This window comes from Engystomops pustulosus, chromosome 4 (assembly GCF_040894005.1).
Source record: "Engystomops pustulosus chromosome 4, aEngPut4.maternal, whole genome shotgun sequence".
NCBI classification, from domain to species: Eukaryota; Metazoa; Chordata; class Amphibia; order Anura; family Leptodactylidae; genus Engystomops; species Engystomops pustulosus.
The window spans coordinates 190,718,993-190,736,062 of record NC_092414.1 but is presented as its reverse complement, the minus strand read 5'-3'; the positions used below and the strand labels follow the sequence as shown (position 1 = coordinate 190,736,062).

Sequence of the window (17,070 nt, the reverse complement as noted above, 5' to 3'; positions counted from 1 at the left end):
TCTTGCCTGTATGTTATGAGATGTTGTATGTGTTTCTTGTCACTCACATTGCTGCTGTGTCTCTGCTCTTTCTGTGTTGATATCTGTTTTCTTTTTTTCTGTTTTTTATTTTTGTTTTATTTGGTTGTTTCCCTACCGCTCCGACCCCTCTGAATCCTATGAATTTTGGCTCCACTTCTGCCTATATTGCTATCTCTCTTCAATCTCTGCTCTGCCGTGTGTCCTGCCCTTCTGCTTTTTACTTATCTCTGTTTTCCGGTCTTTTTTTCTTGGCTCTTTTCCTCTTCACCTTATATCACCTCTGCCAATTCCTCTTCATTCTCTACATACGATGCTTGTCTTACTTTTGTATCTTTTATCTCTTCTTTCTGATCTTTGGCTTGTCTTATACCTTAATCTCTATTCTTATTACATATCTTATTACATATTCTTCGGCTTTTTATTCTATGTTTTTGTTTCTGCTTCTACATTTTTGACCCATCCAAATTTCCTCTGCCTTTGCCTTCTACCTTAACTTCTGTCTCTTAACTTTCTTTTTGTCTACCACTACTTCTGTCTCTTTCGCTTCTTCTTTTCTGTAATGTATCTCTCTATCTTTCTTGCCTCTGTTCCGCTGGGTTTCCTGATAAATCTTTCCACCTTATCTTATCCACACTTCTCTGCTTTACTAACTCTGTTACTGTCTCTTGTCTTTATTTCTTCGTCTCTGCTTCACGACTTTGGGACCTGTCTCTTGTTCTTCTACCTATGTCTCTGCTGATCTGTCACTGGTTCTCTTCCTGTCAATTTCTGCTTCTGTCTCTCGTCTATCTACCTCTGTCTCTTGTCTCGGTTTCTATCCCTCTCCCTGGTACCTGTCTCTTTGTCCCCCTCCCAGCTGCTAGATTTACAGATATATTTAACACAGTCAGACGAGGCTCAGAAGCAGAGGGAGTGCAGTATTCCAACACGCAGCATCGGCTCTCCCAGCCCCACCTAAACTCTCCGTTTGTACAGCGTAAGTAGAACTCGCGCATACAAACGCATCTCACATGGGCTCGAGTCCCACCGCCTTCCAACTGTTGACCTATCTCTTATCCATTGACTTCCTCCTCACCATATCTTTGCCTCTCTTCTGGTTTTCTTCAGATGCATGTCTACATCATCGTACTGACCACCGACCTCCTTCCAACCACAGAGTGTTCGATCATAATGTTTACCGACTTCCAACTTTACTCCTTGAGTTCTTCCTGTCTTCTATGTCATCCATTTCTCATTGTACATTTTACTTGTACCTATTATATTCATGTTTTGAGCTATGCCTTTGGTCTTCTTAGTCTTATGAACCACAGTGCACAACACCTTTAAATACCCTTTGACTGAGGTCATTTCACAACCCTTTGTTTTGTTCTATTCACCAGGACCTTCGCCCTTCCTCCACACTCCCTTCTAACCAGAATGGTCGTCTTCTTCTCAATATTTCTTTATTCTCTCCTTGTGATGACTTCTAACCTTTATTCTTTCCCATTTCGAACAAACCTTGTGACATGTTCTGTGCTTCAACTAATCACATATTTCCTATTATCTTCATATTCTATCGCTCTAATGTTGTTTTCTTATAGACAATTACACTTTTCCTATTTGTACTTATGTTATGACAGTTGTCCAGGTCATTTTAATCCTTCGTTTTTTATTGCTTAATGCGTTCCCTTTTCAGCAAAACATCTGCTCATCACATTTCATCAGAACTTCTTACTTTGCTATTTGCTTTGTAAATGTGTGAATCTCAGTCCTTAGGAGTCCAGTGGAAGTTGTTATCCCTTGCTTCACGGTTCTCTGTGGCCAAATCTTGTAGTAATGGCTGTCCACCCACTGGACTCCCCAGCACTGATATGAATACATGTATAAATGAATAATATACAGATCTTTTCCCTAAAAGTTATACATCGACCTGGTCAACTTCTTCTGTTCTAGAATATGAAGCCCTTAGATGGCACAGGAGTTACAAGGTGATAGGTTCACTTTAAATAGACACCTTATAGGGCAGATAAATCTCATGGAGAGGATTCTCCTATATGAATCTGCTATATGTTCACCACATTATAAAGGTGTTACTAATGTTAGCTCTGTGTGACCATTACTATATGGCTTGCCTCAACTTTGACTTGCCATTTGATGTGAGCTATAAATCTCATGATGCTTCACATCATCTTAAGCCCATAATACCATATCTGCCTTTAAGGAGGACAGTGTAATTAACATTATCTCCAAATCCACCTGAAGACCATAAGTATACAGTCAGAAGGCTTAGCTTTTATCCTCTACAGTATAACTGTGTGACATCAACCTGTCTAATCATCCAAAGTAGCTGTGATAGGTCCTTTTGCCACCCCAACCCCTATATTAACCCCTAGGCGCACCACGACGTTATACTACGTCCCCGGGGCTAGATGCTTAGCGCACCGGGACGTAGTATAACGTCCAGCTTCTGGGACCGGCTCACGAACGGAGCCGGTACCAGAAGCAGCGGCTGTCAGCTGTCTATCACAGCTGACACTGCGCTGTAACACCCGCGATCGGAGCCGACTCCGATTGCGGGTGTTAACCCCTTACACGCCGCGGTCAAGCATGACCGCGGCGTGTAAGGGTGTTCCTGCTGTGGATCGGATCCCCCGTGCCGCTTACCGAGGGATCCGATCCTCTTCCGGGCAGCTCCGAGGACTGGCATGTGCCCCGGAGCTGCCCGGTCTCCATGGCAGCCAGATCCCTTCTGGGTCTGACTGCAAACTGTCTGAGCATGCGCAAGCTTGCTCAGACAGTTTACACTGCTCTACAATAAAATAGTATTGTAGAGCAGTGTATTGGACTTAAACCAGTGATCAGAGCATCACTGGTTTAAGTTCAAGTATGTATAAGTAAAAAAATGCAAAAACAGTTAACACTACACATTATAATAAATAAAAAATAAATACATAAAATAAAAGCCCCTAAAATGTCACTTTCCCATAAAAAAAATTAATAAAGTATAAAAAACATAAAAACACAAAAAAAACTGCATATTTGGTATTGCCGCGTCCGTAACAATCTGCATAATAAAACAGAATTGTTACTGGACCCGCACGGTAAACGCCGGAGGAAAAAAAACGCAAAAAACGTTCCGAAAAAAGATAATTTTTAATTAATACCCTATAAAAAATGCTCTAAAAAGTGATTTAAAAAATTTTATGCACTCTAAAATAAGCCCACTAAAAAGAACAACTGTTCTCGCAAAAAATAAGCCCCTAACAAGATTTGTCAGCCAAAAAATAAAAAAGTTATGCATATAAAAAGATGGTGATGCTAAAATGAATAAGATTTTCTCCAAATTAGTTTTTATTCAGTACAATTGAATAAAATACACAAAACCCCCACATATTTGGTATCCCTGCGTCCGTAACAATCTGTATAATAAAACAGAATCGTTATTAGATCCGCAAAGTGAATCCCGTAAAAAACAACCTAAAAAAACTCTCTCTGAAAAAGATGATTTTTTATTAATGCCCTTTAAAAATGCTCTAAAAAAAGTGATTTTAAAAAGTTACGCAATCTAAAATAAGACCACTAAAAAGAGCAATCATTCTCGCATAAAATAAGCCCTTAAACAGATTTGTGAGGTGAAAAATAAAAAAGTTATACATATGAAAGACGGTGATGCTAAAATTAACAACAATTTTGCCAAATTACTTTTTATTCAGTAAAAATGGTAAAAATATTATAAATATTAAAAATATATATAAATGAAGTATTTTCATAATCGTGGCGACCCATAGAATAAAAATAATATACTATTTTTATGGTATGGTTAACGGCCAAAAAAAAAAACACATAAAAATTTTCCTAAAAATTGATGATTTTCATTTCCTCCACCAACAAAGAGTTAATTAAATCTCACCAATTAGCTATAGAGGCTCCAAAATTATGTATTAGAAAAGTGCATCTCATGTGGCAAAAGAAATAATCCCCTAAAGGTCCTCATTAAAAAAAAGAAAAAAATTATAGCCTGTACAATGTGACATAGCAAATCTGCTCTGGATGGCGCCTCCTTCCCTCCTGTGCCCGGCCGTGCGCCCATACAGCAGGTTACCAGCACATATAGAGTATCCGTGTACTCGGGAGAAATTGGGTATCAAACTTTGTGGAGCCTTTTTTCATTTAATCCATTTTAAATGTTTAATTTTCCACCCAAAATGAGTGTATTGTGAAAAAATATTACAATTTGCAGACTCCACCTCCGTTTTGTTTTAACCCCTATAAAACACGTAAAGGGTTAACAAACTTCTTAAAAGTGTTTTTTCATACGTTGAGGTGTGTAGTTTCCACAATGGGGTAATTTATGAGTCTCGCTATTATTTAGGCCTCTCAGTGTCAATTAGAAGTTGAGCAGGTCCATCTAAGTACGGGTTTTGGCGATTTTACAAAAAATGTGAAAAATGGCACCTAAATTCTGAGCCTCATAACATTCTAGTAAAATATGTGGAATCTTAAAAAACCATGCCAACATAAAGCAGACATTTGGGAAATGTAAGTTATGAATTTATTTGGGAGCTATGACTATCTGCATCAAAAGTAGAGAATTTAGAACGTTGAAAATAAAGAATTTTTCAAAATTTTTGCCAAAATTTGTTTTTTTTCATAACTAAACGCAAAAGATTTCATCCAAATTTTTAAACTAATTTGAAGTACAATGTGTCACGAGAAAACAATCTCAAAATCCCCTGGATATCTCATAGCGTTCCCACGCTATAACCACTTATAGTGACACAGGCCAGATTTGAAAAATGGGGCCGCGTCCTTAAAGCCAAAATAGGCTGAGTCCCGTGGGGGTTAAGACTATATAGAGCTTGGTGGTCAGATGACAGCAGAGAGTTTCCTTATATGTAATAGCATAAACTTCACAATGCATTGACTAATATCCTCAACTAAAATACCACAACAATGATTTGAGGAGGATCGAATGAGCCTAATACATTTTCTTATTTTCTTATACATGACTTCCAGGAATCCCAGTGTTTTTATGCTGCTGAGCATTTCATCTGCATGATTTCTCTCTATCTTAACCCACCATTGTCCCCATCATCCACCATCATCATCGTCGTCATCTTGGCATCTTTCCAGTCTTTTCTGCTGACCATGAGTCTAATTTTCCGCTTACTCTCTCTGTCTCCATCTTTCTATTTAATGGCTACTTTGTTTTTCCAGCTCGAAAACAGGAGATCATTAAGATAACGGAGCAACTGATTGAGGCAGTGAATAATGGAGACTTCGAGGCATATGCGTGAGTTACTTATGGCTATACCCACCAATGACTGCATAGTAATAGGAGGCCACAGGATCACTGATACATGTTTAGTACAAATATTAAATGGAACCTGTCATCAAATTTATTGTGCAGGTTACTTATGCAGTACTTGCCAAACTTTTACTTGCTCATCTCACCAATTAAGGGGGTAACCAATTGGTGAGATCAGTGCCCCTTGTATTTGTTGTGTCAGGCATCATACACTTATTTTAGACACACTGAGAGCAGAACTGTTCTAAATGCCGATGGCAACCAATCACAGCTAAGCTTTCATTTTCCCACAGCTGTTTATAAAATTAAAGCTGAGCTCTCATTGGTTTCCATGGGCAACTAGAACAGTTTTACCTCAGAAACTTCTGATAAATCTTCCCCCATAGATCTCAAGTATAGAAGGAGTGTCCCTTTTAGTTAAGGCTCTGCTGAAGGGGGTCACACAGGCGGAGGAACAGATTTTGAACTCTAGACAGCATTGTTTTGATGTAATTGCATCTCTTCAGCACAATGTAGGGAACTGGTTTGGCTTTTGACTAGGGATGGGAACTAAGAGTTCTTCTTACGGAGACTTTGTGAATTTAGGCCATACACAGAATATATACACATGATTTTATCAATTTTATATTTAAGATTGATGTAAGTGACCACACTGACTTTTCTGATTGTAATCTTAGTAACTGACTAAACATGGTTACTACAATAACGCCTGTGGTTTGCACCATAATAAAAACTCTCACTTTATTTCCAATTGTAGGAAGATTTGTGACCCAGGATTGACCACGTTTGAGCCAGAAGCTTTGGGTAACCTTGTGGAAGGAATAGATTTTCACCGATTTTACTTTGAGAACTGTAAGAAGTCAAATGTTACAATAATTTCAGATTCTTTTGATGTGGGAACATTTGGTGATTTACCTTGTGTACATCCACTTGTATGAATCTACTAAAGTGTGCCTCCTGGCAACAAGTGTTCAAAATTAGCCATACACATTAGGATGGGGGTAGGTCAAAGACTTAAAGGGGTTTTCCCACCAAGGAAAGTTAGGCCCTATCCACGGGATAGCGCCTAACTTGCTGATCAGTGGGGTCTCAGTGCTGACACTGAGTGCTGAGACCCTGGTAGATCGCAAAAATTAATAGGAGCAGGCGGCCGCGTATGACCGACGGACACTGCCGAGCACGATCTGTGGGGGTCTAAGCACTGACACCCCCACTGATCAGCAAGTTAGGCCCTATCTGGTGGATAGGGCCTAACTTTCCTTTGTGGGAGAACCCTTTAACAGCTATCTCCTCTGAGTCCCCTGCAAACATGCACACTAAGCTTGGCTCAGCTGAGCGTACATATATTCTGAATGGAAAAATGGGAAGAAGCCCCTTCTAGACACTCCTGGTTGGGGCTTATCTTTTTAAGAACGGAAAAGATATTGAGATCAAATGGAAGATGTCAAGAAAAGTCTGGAGGACTCCAGACATTTTTGATTAGAATTTTGTGAGTTAGGCCTACATACTACTTACCGGTATATTTATGGTCATCTTAAACTAGACATCCCTTTGATGGTATCAGCTGGAATAAATGGGTTGTCCATGTTCTTCATGAGCGCATGGGTCCTCCAGACTTAGAGATGTTCTACGTCGTTAGTGCCAGCTAAATGCTGAGGCTCATATGAGGGACTGCCGTCTGTAATGTACACATGTCTGTCTAGGGTAGATGCTCTTATCAGTAGGCCTTTAAATCATATGAGCAGGGGTCCTAAGCCCTAAACCCCACATATGAATTGTGTGTTGGTTATGTATGTATTTCCTCTTTATTCTTCTCTATGGGACTCAAATAGATGAACAAAGTGGTGGTGCACATGTGTGAGCCACTTCTGTATTCAAAAGACGAAAATCAGACCCCTTAGATCAGATACCTATAACCTGGAGGCACATGATAGTACAGTAGGACCCCACAGTGACCTATCAATACCAAAATGGAGCAGCAATACGGCCTAAACATTTTGCATGCTCCAAAATCCATCTTGCCGACAACAATTGGTAGGTACCCTACTCTTAAAGAGATTGACCCAAGATTCAATGTTTATCCATAGGATAAGGGGTAACATACTAATTGGTGAGAGTCCAACCTTATCGATTTCCATTAATTTGGGGCACGGGATCCCTGTTCTCATGATTGGTCCCTTTAATGTCAGCTTCTTAAGTAATGTCATCCCACGTACATGGTATATATTAGAATTTTGTAGTATATATTATATTTTTTCCTTTATTTTTGCTCTCTTTAGTGCTGTCCAAGAACAACAAGCCAATCCACACGACCATTCTGAATCCTCACGTTCACGTGGTAGGAGAGGACGCTGCCTGCATCGCCTACATCCGCCTGACACAGTACATTGATACACAGGGTCGACCTCGCACCAGTCAGTCCGAAGAGACCCGTGTTTGGCATCGTCGTGATGGCAAGTGGCAGAATGTCCACTTCCACTGCTCAGGGGCCCCTGTGGCACCCCTCCAGTGACAGTAAGATCCTGCAGGCTACTATTGAAATAATATTGTATAGTTGGCGTGTCTGCCAGTCTATGAGTAACTGCTGGGTAATCTTATGATACATGGCTCAGTGCTTGGCATCTTTCCTGCCTATAAAAGAACATTCATTTTATCTCTGCAGGAAAAACGCTTCCGTCGCTAATATACGTAGGCATAATTCATGCCCTGTGTTTGTAGGATGATCTATGGGATATAAAGACAATTTATGAAGCGCCCTTTTATTATAGAGCTGCAGAGTTTACAGCCATTTACCGATTCTATAGTCGGGATAAAATATGTCTATTTTTATTGGAATGGAAACGATGTAGAATGTAAAGGTTAAACCTCAAATGGACTGCAGATGATTTTATGCAGCCATGTAAATTACTATTTTCTATATCTTAAACGGGACCTGTCACCAAGTAAAAAAAATTATCCCCCCAGTCAATGCCGGTGTGCCCATGATCAATTTGGTGTTGGTTTCATTTAAGGACACCTACCACCAGGATGTAAACCAAGCACATTGACATACTGGCGTGTGTCCCCCTCAGGATCTGCTCTTCTTTTAGTTTCTTATACCATTGTTTTTTTTAATAAAAAAGGCTTAAAAAATTATGCAAATGAGCATGAGGGGCTCCAGGTTCAATTATCACCTATGGAGCCTGAAACCCTTTAGGCTTATTTGCAGATCCTGGCAGAGGGGCACACACCAGTATGTCAGTGTGCTATATCCTTGATCCTGGTGGTAAATGTCCTGTTCACCAGTGCCACATATATGTGAAATAGGTTTTACTCGGGTTACCTTTTAATTTAAGGGATGTCTCTGTTAGGCACGGAAACAAATGCTTGTTCCCAAAATCTGGAGGAACAATAGTGCCGATAGAAGAGGCACCAATTTAGGTGCTTGGAAAATGGAAGTTTTGCACAGTAAGTTTGCATAAATCAGTAGTACAAGATACTTTGTAACTGTTATAATTATGCTAATGAGTCAGAGTTAAAAGAGCCCCTTCATGCTGCAGATTCACAGGATGTTACACTGTGCTGGAGCACTTCCACCAACCAACTGTGTGACATTACAGCAGGCAGAGGGCAGGGGAAGTGCTGAGGGAGCAGGGCTGGATTAAGGTTGGTGGGGGCCCCCGGGCACAAAACCTGGTGGGGACCCCCAATGAATGTAGTCCAGCCAGGGAACAGCAATTGCTATATACAGCCTCCCCAGTAATCACTACATACAGCCCCCCACAATCACTACATACAGCCTCACCAGCAATCACTATATACAGCACCCCCGGCAATCACTACATACAGCTCCCCCAGCAAACACTATATGCAGCCCCCCAGCAATCACTACATACAGCTCCCCCAGCAATCACTATATACAGCTCCCCCAGCAATCACTATATACAGCCCCTCGCAATCACTGTATACAGCTCCCCCAGCAATCACTGTATACAGCCCCCCCAGCAATCCCTTTATACAGCCCCCTCGCAATCACTGTATACAGCTTCCCCAGCAATCACTGTATACAGCCCCCAGTAATCCCTGTATACAGCCCCCCCAGCAATCACTATATACAGGCCCCTCAGTAATCACTATATACAGCCCCCTGTAATCACCATATACAGCTCACTAACAATAACCATATACAGTTCAGGAGCATTAACTATTTACAGCTCCCTATAATAACTGTATACAGTCCCCATATAATAGCTATATACAGCCCCCATATAATAACTTAACACAGTCCCCTATAATAACTATATACAGCCCCCATATAATAACTATATGAAGCCCCCTATAATAACTATATACAGCCCATCTATAACTATATAAACCCCTCCAACAAGATGGTGGCACCCTGCCGCTGGCGGCGCACTGACTTAGCCCCATTGTCTATCGCAGCACGGGGAAATAATTGTTCCCTCACTCTGCTTACATACTGCCCAGTTCCCTGAACTAGCTGTTAAAGCAGGCGGTTCAGTGAAAAGCAGGAGTGGGAGATTTCCTAGAAGTCTGTGCACTGGTCAGGGGGAGCAGTGAATTACAGCAGCTAGGTCTCTACTCACCAGCATAAAGAGGACATTTAACTATAAGAACAGATTGCAGAGGGAACCACTATTGTTCCTCATGAATACACACAGAATTACTACAGGGATAGCAGCCATAGCAGCTGCTATGGGGCCTGCAGTGTCAGGGGGCATCTGGGCTATTGGTTGTATCTATGCTGTATGTCTGTATATGGGTGGTGTGTATATGTTCTATATGTGTGTGCATATGTGATGTGTATAAGCTGTATGTCTGCATATAGTGATGGTTTCTTGCTCTATATGTGTGTGCATATATAATGTGAATGTATGTATATATGGTGGGTATACACCGTATGTATGTTTATGCTGTATGTGTGTATATGGTATGTATATCCTGTAGGTATATAAGTATATAAATGTGAGGGGGGCCCCATCCATAAGTCTGCTCTGGGGCCCTGCCTCTCCTGTATTTGTATAATGTTTTTTCATGTATTCCTCGTGTGTGTAGTTACCGCCACCCTCTTTCTCCGCAGCCTCCAGTAATGCTCTCCTGGCTTCACCAGAAAAGAGGAAGTGCCAGAGACTTTTGGCTCCGCCGCTCCGAGAGTTCCAGCGGCGAGGAAAAGCACGTGACCGCATGCTTGTGCCGTTCCCTCTCATCCCTCCTCCCCCTCAACCCCTCCAAATCCAGACTTCTTCTATTCTTGTGGCCCTCAAACCCCCCCATGTGCACACGTATCCCAGACATCCACTGCCTGGACTCATGAAGTGTTTGCAAGAGGACAAGACAAGGTCGTAGGACTAAGCCTCCTGTGTATGTTTCCTTTTTGACCTTTACGCATTCTAACCCCTTCCAAGCTGTGAAAGAGGGTAGCTGTATGACCCCCCCTACTATTGTACGGGGGTATAAGTGCATCCATTGACTTATTGCTGAGAAATATTTCACCTTCAGCCCACTTCCCTCTGTCTTTTTGCCTCTTTTTTTTTGGTGGGGAGGGGGGGGGGGGCTGTCGAGGGGTGGAGGGATTGTCTGAAATCTTGAGGGGCTGGGGGGAGAGAACCGTGACCTTCCCGTGGAGCCGTTCCTTCCTGTGTGTTTGCGCGTCCAACGTGAAATGAGTCGTCCAAACAGAACAAAGAGAAAACAAACAAAAAATAAAAAAAGTGTTCTAAAAAAAAAACAAACAAAAAAAGTAAAAAAAAATAAATCTCTTTTTTTTTTTTAAACAATTCATTTCCGCACAAAGCAGTTCTCCCAGGGGCCCCCACTGCCACCCCTTTATGTTGTTTTATTTTGCTTTAGGAATGCTAAAAAATCAATACATATATATATATATTTTTATATATATATATATATATATATTAGGAGAAGAACAATATATATATATATATATATATTTAGAATATGGTCCAACTCCAACAACCCCACACCCTGTAAATAATGGTTTCATCCATTGTCTGCAGTGGGAGCATGGCCGGCGCTTTTTATGGCGTGTGCTTATTGTCCGTCAGTTCTCAGTGAGTGCGATTCTCCTCTGACATGTGGGGTCAGCACATCGGATCCATGATGTCACCTTTTAATACTGAGAAACATACACACATATATATATAGCAGGGATTCCAAAGTATACCATATATATATATTTCCTTTAACGTAGCCTGGGTTTCATTCTTTGGCCCACAAGGAGATATTTTAGTGAATTCTACTTTTTCTTTTCTTTCGTAGGGTATGGCATTTTTGCAGAAGGTTTAGGTTTTATAGGATTTCCTGTGTTTGCAGGGTGGGAAAGCAAAAAAACCCAAAGGGTAATTTGGGTTTAGTATCGAATCTTCCAGAATGCATAGGTTGCCCTAAAAGTGGACCGGATTGCATGGAGACAGCCATTGTACACCAAAACAATACTGCCTATCGGAGATATGACTGAGCCAGGAGGTATTAGACCCTTCATGTTTTGGTGGTTTCACTTCTTAAAGGGCACGGATATGTGGAATCCTGAACCAATAAGATGGCTGCTTCTGATAGGTCAGGGAGTAGCGGGTCCACTAGAGAGAAGCAGCAACCAAATCTTCAGGGATTGATGGAAGCAGAAATGCAATTATCTCAAATGTGCCTGATCTAGATTGGTGGGACAGAGTCTTCTGCGGAACCCCAACAGACTACGATGGGGGTGCATGTAGCGCTCCTACCCCTATTGCCAATTAACTCAAGTTTACAGGGTTCAGAGCAGTGACCCCAAGGGAGAGGAGAGGCGAATCTCCGGCCTGACTTGTTTTCATTTGTTGCTGTTTAATTTTCTGCATGCCCTTTAAACAGAAATCCTATAAATACATATATATATACATAAATCTATATATATAAGAGAAACAAGAGGACAGCTTGTTCGTTTTATGAATGCCAGTGGGGTTCTTTTGCTGCTGTCTTCCTTTACATTTCTGTTTTCTCGTCTCTTTCTCACTCTTTTTTTCTGAGCCTTGTAAGTGTCAAAATAAGAGGATAAAGACTAAAGAAGAAAATCTTCCTCTTGATTTGTTTCAGAATATTGCAAATTAAAAAGAAAACTGTATAACGCTTGACTACCATATTTCTTTCTTGTATCGTCCTGTGGACTCCTGTGGAGCCTTCATTGTACATTCATTTTAAAGGGCAACTCCAAAAAAGCTTTAAGTTTTATCCTGGTTTCTGAAAAAAGCAGGAAGATGTTCTAGAGCCCCTGTGAAGCCCCTCTTCCATACAAGTTAGATGAAAATTGTCTAAATCTGCTGATTTTGGCAGGCTTGGCCAATCATCTAAAGTATACGGGACTCCAGGCCTTCTTGGACAATCAGGCAAGTAGAAATTTAAGTATCTGATCCTTTAAAGGGAACTTGTCAGTTAATACAACCTACACTAATAGATTGTGTCTTTGAAAACATTTATTATACAGCAACTATCCCTATATTGTTCTTCCCCATACTTTTAAAATTTCACTTTCCGTGAATAAAGCTGTCTCACCATCTAGACATATTTATGTTCTCCCAACTAAGCCCACCTCCAGCTTCCTGACTGACAAGAGGTATGCTTTCTCTTCATCCCAATCAACTCGGCTCTGCTACCTGATTTCCCCTTCCTCTGGAATGAGAGAGACGCTGGCTGTGTGGTACTGACTCGCTTAAGAGAAATCGGCTCCCTCATTACCCTCTGCCACTGAAATCAGAGTGATGCTGGTTGTGATTGACCCACTAAAGAAGAGAAATAGACTCAATCATTCCTCCTCGGAGTAATGCTGGCCGTGTTTGACTTGCTAAAGAGAAATCAACTCTCACATTCCCCCTCACTTGTGCATTCTCTTCAGTGAGTCACACACAGCCAACATCTTACTCATTCCCTAGATAATTAAGCACTACTCTTGTCAAGCTAGAGGCTAGGCTAGAGGAACTTTAAGGGAACCTGTCACCAGGAGACCCATTTTTAGCACTCCCCCAGTCCCCACAGAGCATAGTACATACACTGCCAAAGTGTTTTTGTATAAAAAAAATAGGTTTTACAGAAAAAAAGATATGTTATATTGTACCTTTCATTAGCATCTGCTGTGTGACTAGGCAGTTGCCTTTTGGGAGGAGCTGGAAAGGAGCAGTCCCCCCCCCCTGGGAAACATGTGACTTTTTCAAATATATGAATAACTCCCCACACTCGGGATTGGCTGTAGAGGAGCAGGGGGCGTCGCTAAGTCCAGTGATGAGTGTTTTCATATATTTGAAAAGGTGACATGGAGTAGCTGATTCCCAAGGGTGGGGGGGGGACTGCTCCTTTCCAGCCCCTCCCAGTGGACGAGTGCCTAGTCACACAGCAGATGCTAATGAAAGGTACAATATAACATATCTTTTTTTCTGTAAAACCAATTTTTAATACAAAAACACTTTGGCAGCGTATGTACTATGCTCTGTGGGGACTGGGGGAGTGCTAAAAATGGATCTCCTGGTGACAGGTTCCCTTTTACAGGCATGTGGATGAACAATATAAGGACAGTTGTATTGCAAGATAACAGCAGTTTTTAAATATGTTTAGATAGTGTGGGAAGCAGCAGGGGTCTGCATAGGTGGGCAAATCTTTTGGAACCTGTATCAGCTCTACTGCATCGCAGCACAAATTAGCAGTGTGTTCAAAATCATCCTAGAAAGTCCAAAGACTAAGACAGAAGACCCAATACCCATTTTTTGGCATACAAACCCCGAAATAATTCTCAATTCCAGGTGCACTGCTATGAATTGCAATTATTTCCTCCTTAACGCCATCTCGACGCCCACTTGGCATTTGAAGGGGGATGTGCCAAGGGGCAGAGTGGGCTGGCATGGGGTGTTCCTGTCCTGCTTCTGCGCACTCTCTATGGCATACAACCTTTCAGTCCTGAACATAGAATTCCAGATATCTGGAGGGACCGTGCTTAGATAGTATGATTACATAGTGTGCAAGAGTATGATAAATGTCCCCCAGAGTTTAGGATTCTGGAAAGTTCCAGTGGACTAATGGAAACACCTGCAATACACCAGGTGATTTATACTGTATACATAAATATAATTCTTAACTAGTTATGCAGCCAACATAGGAGGAAGGCTACAAATAGGGATACCTTGGTTATAGTCTTCAGAAACTGGGTCTTTGAGTTACAGATCCCAGTAGAGTGATAAGTCCTACTGGCTCCATTCCAGCAAGATTACAAGACATAAAATTTGGTAATGACCCCGACATTATAGTTCCCAGTCCCAATCCTTTCAGTTTTTATACCTAAAGGGAAACACTATTAAAGAAAATCTACCATCAGAGTCGAGCATGATAAACCAGTGGCTCGATCCAGACACAGAGACTTTGGTAATCTTCTTATATTTTTATCCATGGCCTCCGTCCTTCTAAAATCAACTTTTAAAATTATGCTAATAAGCCTGAGGATTACGGGGGTGTAACAGGGCTTATTTACTAAGGGTCCGCAGAACGCACTTTCGTCGGATTTGGGAAATTTTACGGGATTTGCACTGCTTGACAGCTATTTAGAAGGGGATTGTGTTGCACGCGATCAGATTTTGGTGCAGCGGCGCCGGCTTTCATGCGACATAAATCGGCGGCGGGCTGTTGGACGATCCGACTTATTCTGACTAACCGCGGGATTTATTATTATTCAAATTGTGTCACAACCAATGCACTTACATGCACCGGGAAGAAGAAGGTGAACTCCGGCGGACCTGAGCAGGGAAGTGACACATGCAGGATATCGGGCGCACATGAATCGCGGCACAGTGTATTGTCGTAGGACCATGCACTTTGGGTGAACTCCGTCGGACGGGTAAGTAATTGTGCCCCAGCGTGTTTTGTGGGAAAACCCCTTTAATGTACACAAACTGAGCAAAGTGTCCGAATACTTATGCCCATGTGATATTTCAGTTATTCTTGTTTAATTAATTAGCATAAAATATCTACATTTCTGTTTATTTCTGTCAAGATGGGGGCAGAGTGTAAATTAATGAGCAAAAAACATTGCATATAGAAGCAAAAATAACAGTCGCAATATAAAATGCCTCTGCATAGGAATGCTATGAAAACAATCACGATATCCATACAGAGGAGAAAAAAAATATAGGGGTCTTAATACTTTCCGGACCCCCTGTATATGGCTACGGTGATCCCATGTGATATCGTGTCCACAACCTCAACCTCAGCTGGAATGATGGAGGCCGTGTCATCACAACAGATGAAAAATCATGATACCAGCAGAAAACATAAGAAAGTGGCAACACTTTTATCTTAAAGGGGTATTTCCACGGAGACAAGTTTCTTAAATATACTCAGGATAACAAAATAACACATTTTCTAATTCACTGTTATTGACAAAAATACAGCATTTCACAGATATAATTCCAACTTGTCTCTATCAGTCCTGGTGTACACAATTTCAGTTGCCCCTAGACAAGACCCTGTAACTTCTCACTTAGGGTCGGGCACCATCTCGGATTTCTGTGTTAGATCATGGAGCTGAGATTTCTGCTCTGTGTGTAGCCACGCCCCCTGCATGGAGCTCAGAGATCACATCCTGCTAGGACAGTGATGGCGAACCTTTTTGAGACCGAGTGCCCAAACTACAACCAAGCCCACTTATTTAAATAGAAAGTGCCATCGTGGCAAATTAAGCAGTAACATGTTACTACCTGTTTTGTCACGGTTTTCAATTGTCCTAAAGGACACCAATGTAGTTGAAAAAAAGAGGAGAAATTCAGATTATCATTGTAGCTTCCTTCCATGGTACCCTGAAGAGAAAGAATTGCGGTGCCCATAGCAGGAGCTCCAATAATAACGCAGCCTTATCTGCACCTCCTTGCTAATCCTGTAGTCCTGGGCAGCAACTATGTGTAGCTTTAAAATAGCCCTGATCACAGCACATCCTGTATGGCCAGGGACTGCAGGAGGAAGCTTTAAGTCCTGTCTGGAAACTCTGTGCAGGGGTGATGGCTTGGGTGCCCACAGAGATTGCTCCGAGTGCCACCTCTGGCACACGTGCCATAGGTTCGCCACCACTGTGCTAGGAGATCGTGAGCAGAGGGAGAGGTTGCGAGCTACAAACTACAAGGAGATAATTGATCCGGGGGAAGGGGGAGGCATGCACATATCTGTGAGATGTAGCAGAGCTGATAGTGTAACAGTGTAAAAGTGTGTCAGCCTCTATGTAATAAACATCTCATCTCTGATCTGTCTCATCTCTTTTTCTATGTGTTAGTGTGTTAGTACAATGTCACAAAGTGTATTTACCCTGTTAATGTAACCACACTGTCACCCCACAAAACTAGATGGATAATACAGTAATGTATCTGCTTAGAGAGGCCCACCCACACCCTGGAATCTTACACTGACCGGCCTGGGGAGTGATCGGTGCTAAAATAGCAATAACACTGTGTAACATTGTAAAGTAACAGGTTTAAATGATCTTTATTGTGTTAACATCACTAGGGGATGGAGATTTGAGAATTTTATTTAGTGGGACAACCCCTTTAACTGTGCGTATATATGTAAGAGCGGGAGGATAACTTTATACCATAGAATTATAGCTGATATTATGTAACCATCCCAACCTGGACGTATGGTAGATGCTATTTCTTTATTCTCAAAATAGTCTCAGACAGGGTCGTCTCCAGGTCTCAGTAGGCCCCTGGGTAACAGAGCCTCCGTGGGTCCCTTTGCAGTGAACTCACGTG

The 17,070-nt window shown here is 41.6% G+C and overlaps 1 protein-coding gene across 24 annotated transcripts in view; it reads left to right on the top strand.

Moving 5' to 3' along the window:
• The window catches only part of CAMK2B (calcium/calmodulin dependent protein kinase II beta), a 96,100-nt gene extending 85,285 nt beyond the window's left edge, over positions 1-10,815 (top strand). For 13 of the 24 annotated variants that reach the window (XM_072149009.1, XM_072149021.1, XM_072149019.1 and 10 more), the window contains 5 exons: positions 878-997; positions 5,218-5,293; positions 6,066-6,160; positions 7,588-7,822; positions 10,389-10,815. In XM_072149009.1, coding sequence (XP_072005110.1) covers positions 878-997; positions 5,218-5,293; positions 6,066-6,160; positions 7,588-7,820 — 524 coding nt within the window. In that variant the 3' untranslated portion in view covers positions 7,821-7,822; positions 10,389-10,815. The remainder of the gene's footprint in view (positions 1-877; positions 998-5,217; positions 5,294-6,065; positions 6,161-7,587; positions 7,823-10,388) is intronic. The other 11 variants (XM_072149033.1, XM_072149031.1, XM_072149028.1 and 8 more) reach the window with 1 other exon arrangement.
• Positions 10,816-17,070: the final 6,255 nt, after the last annotated feature.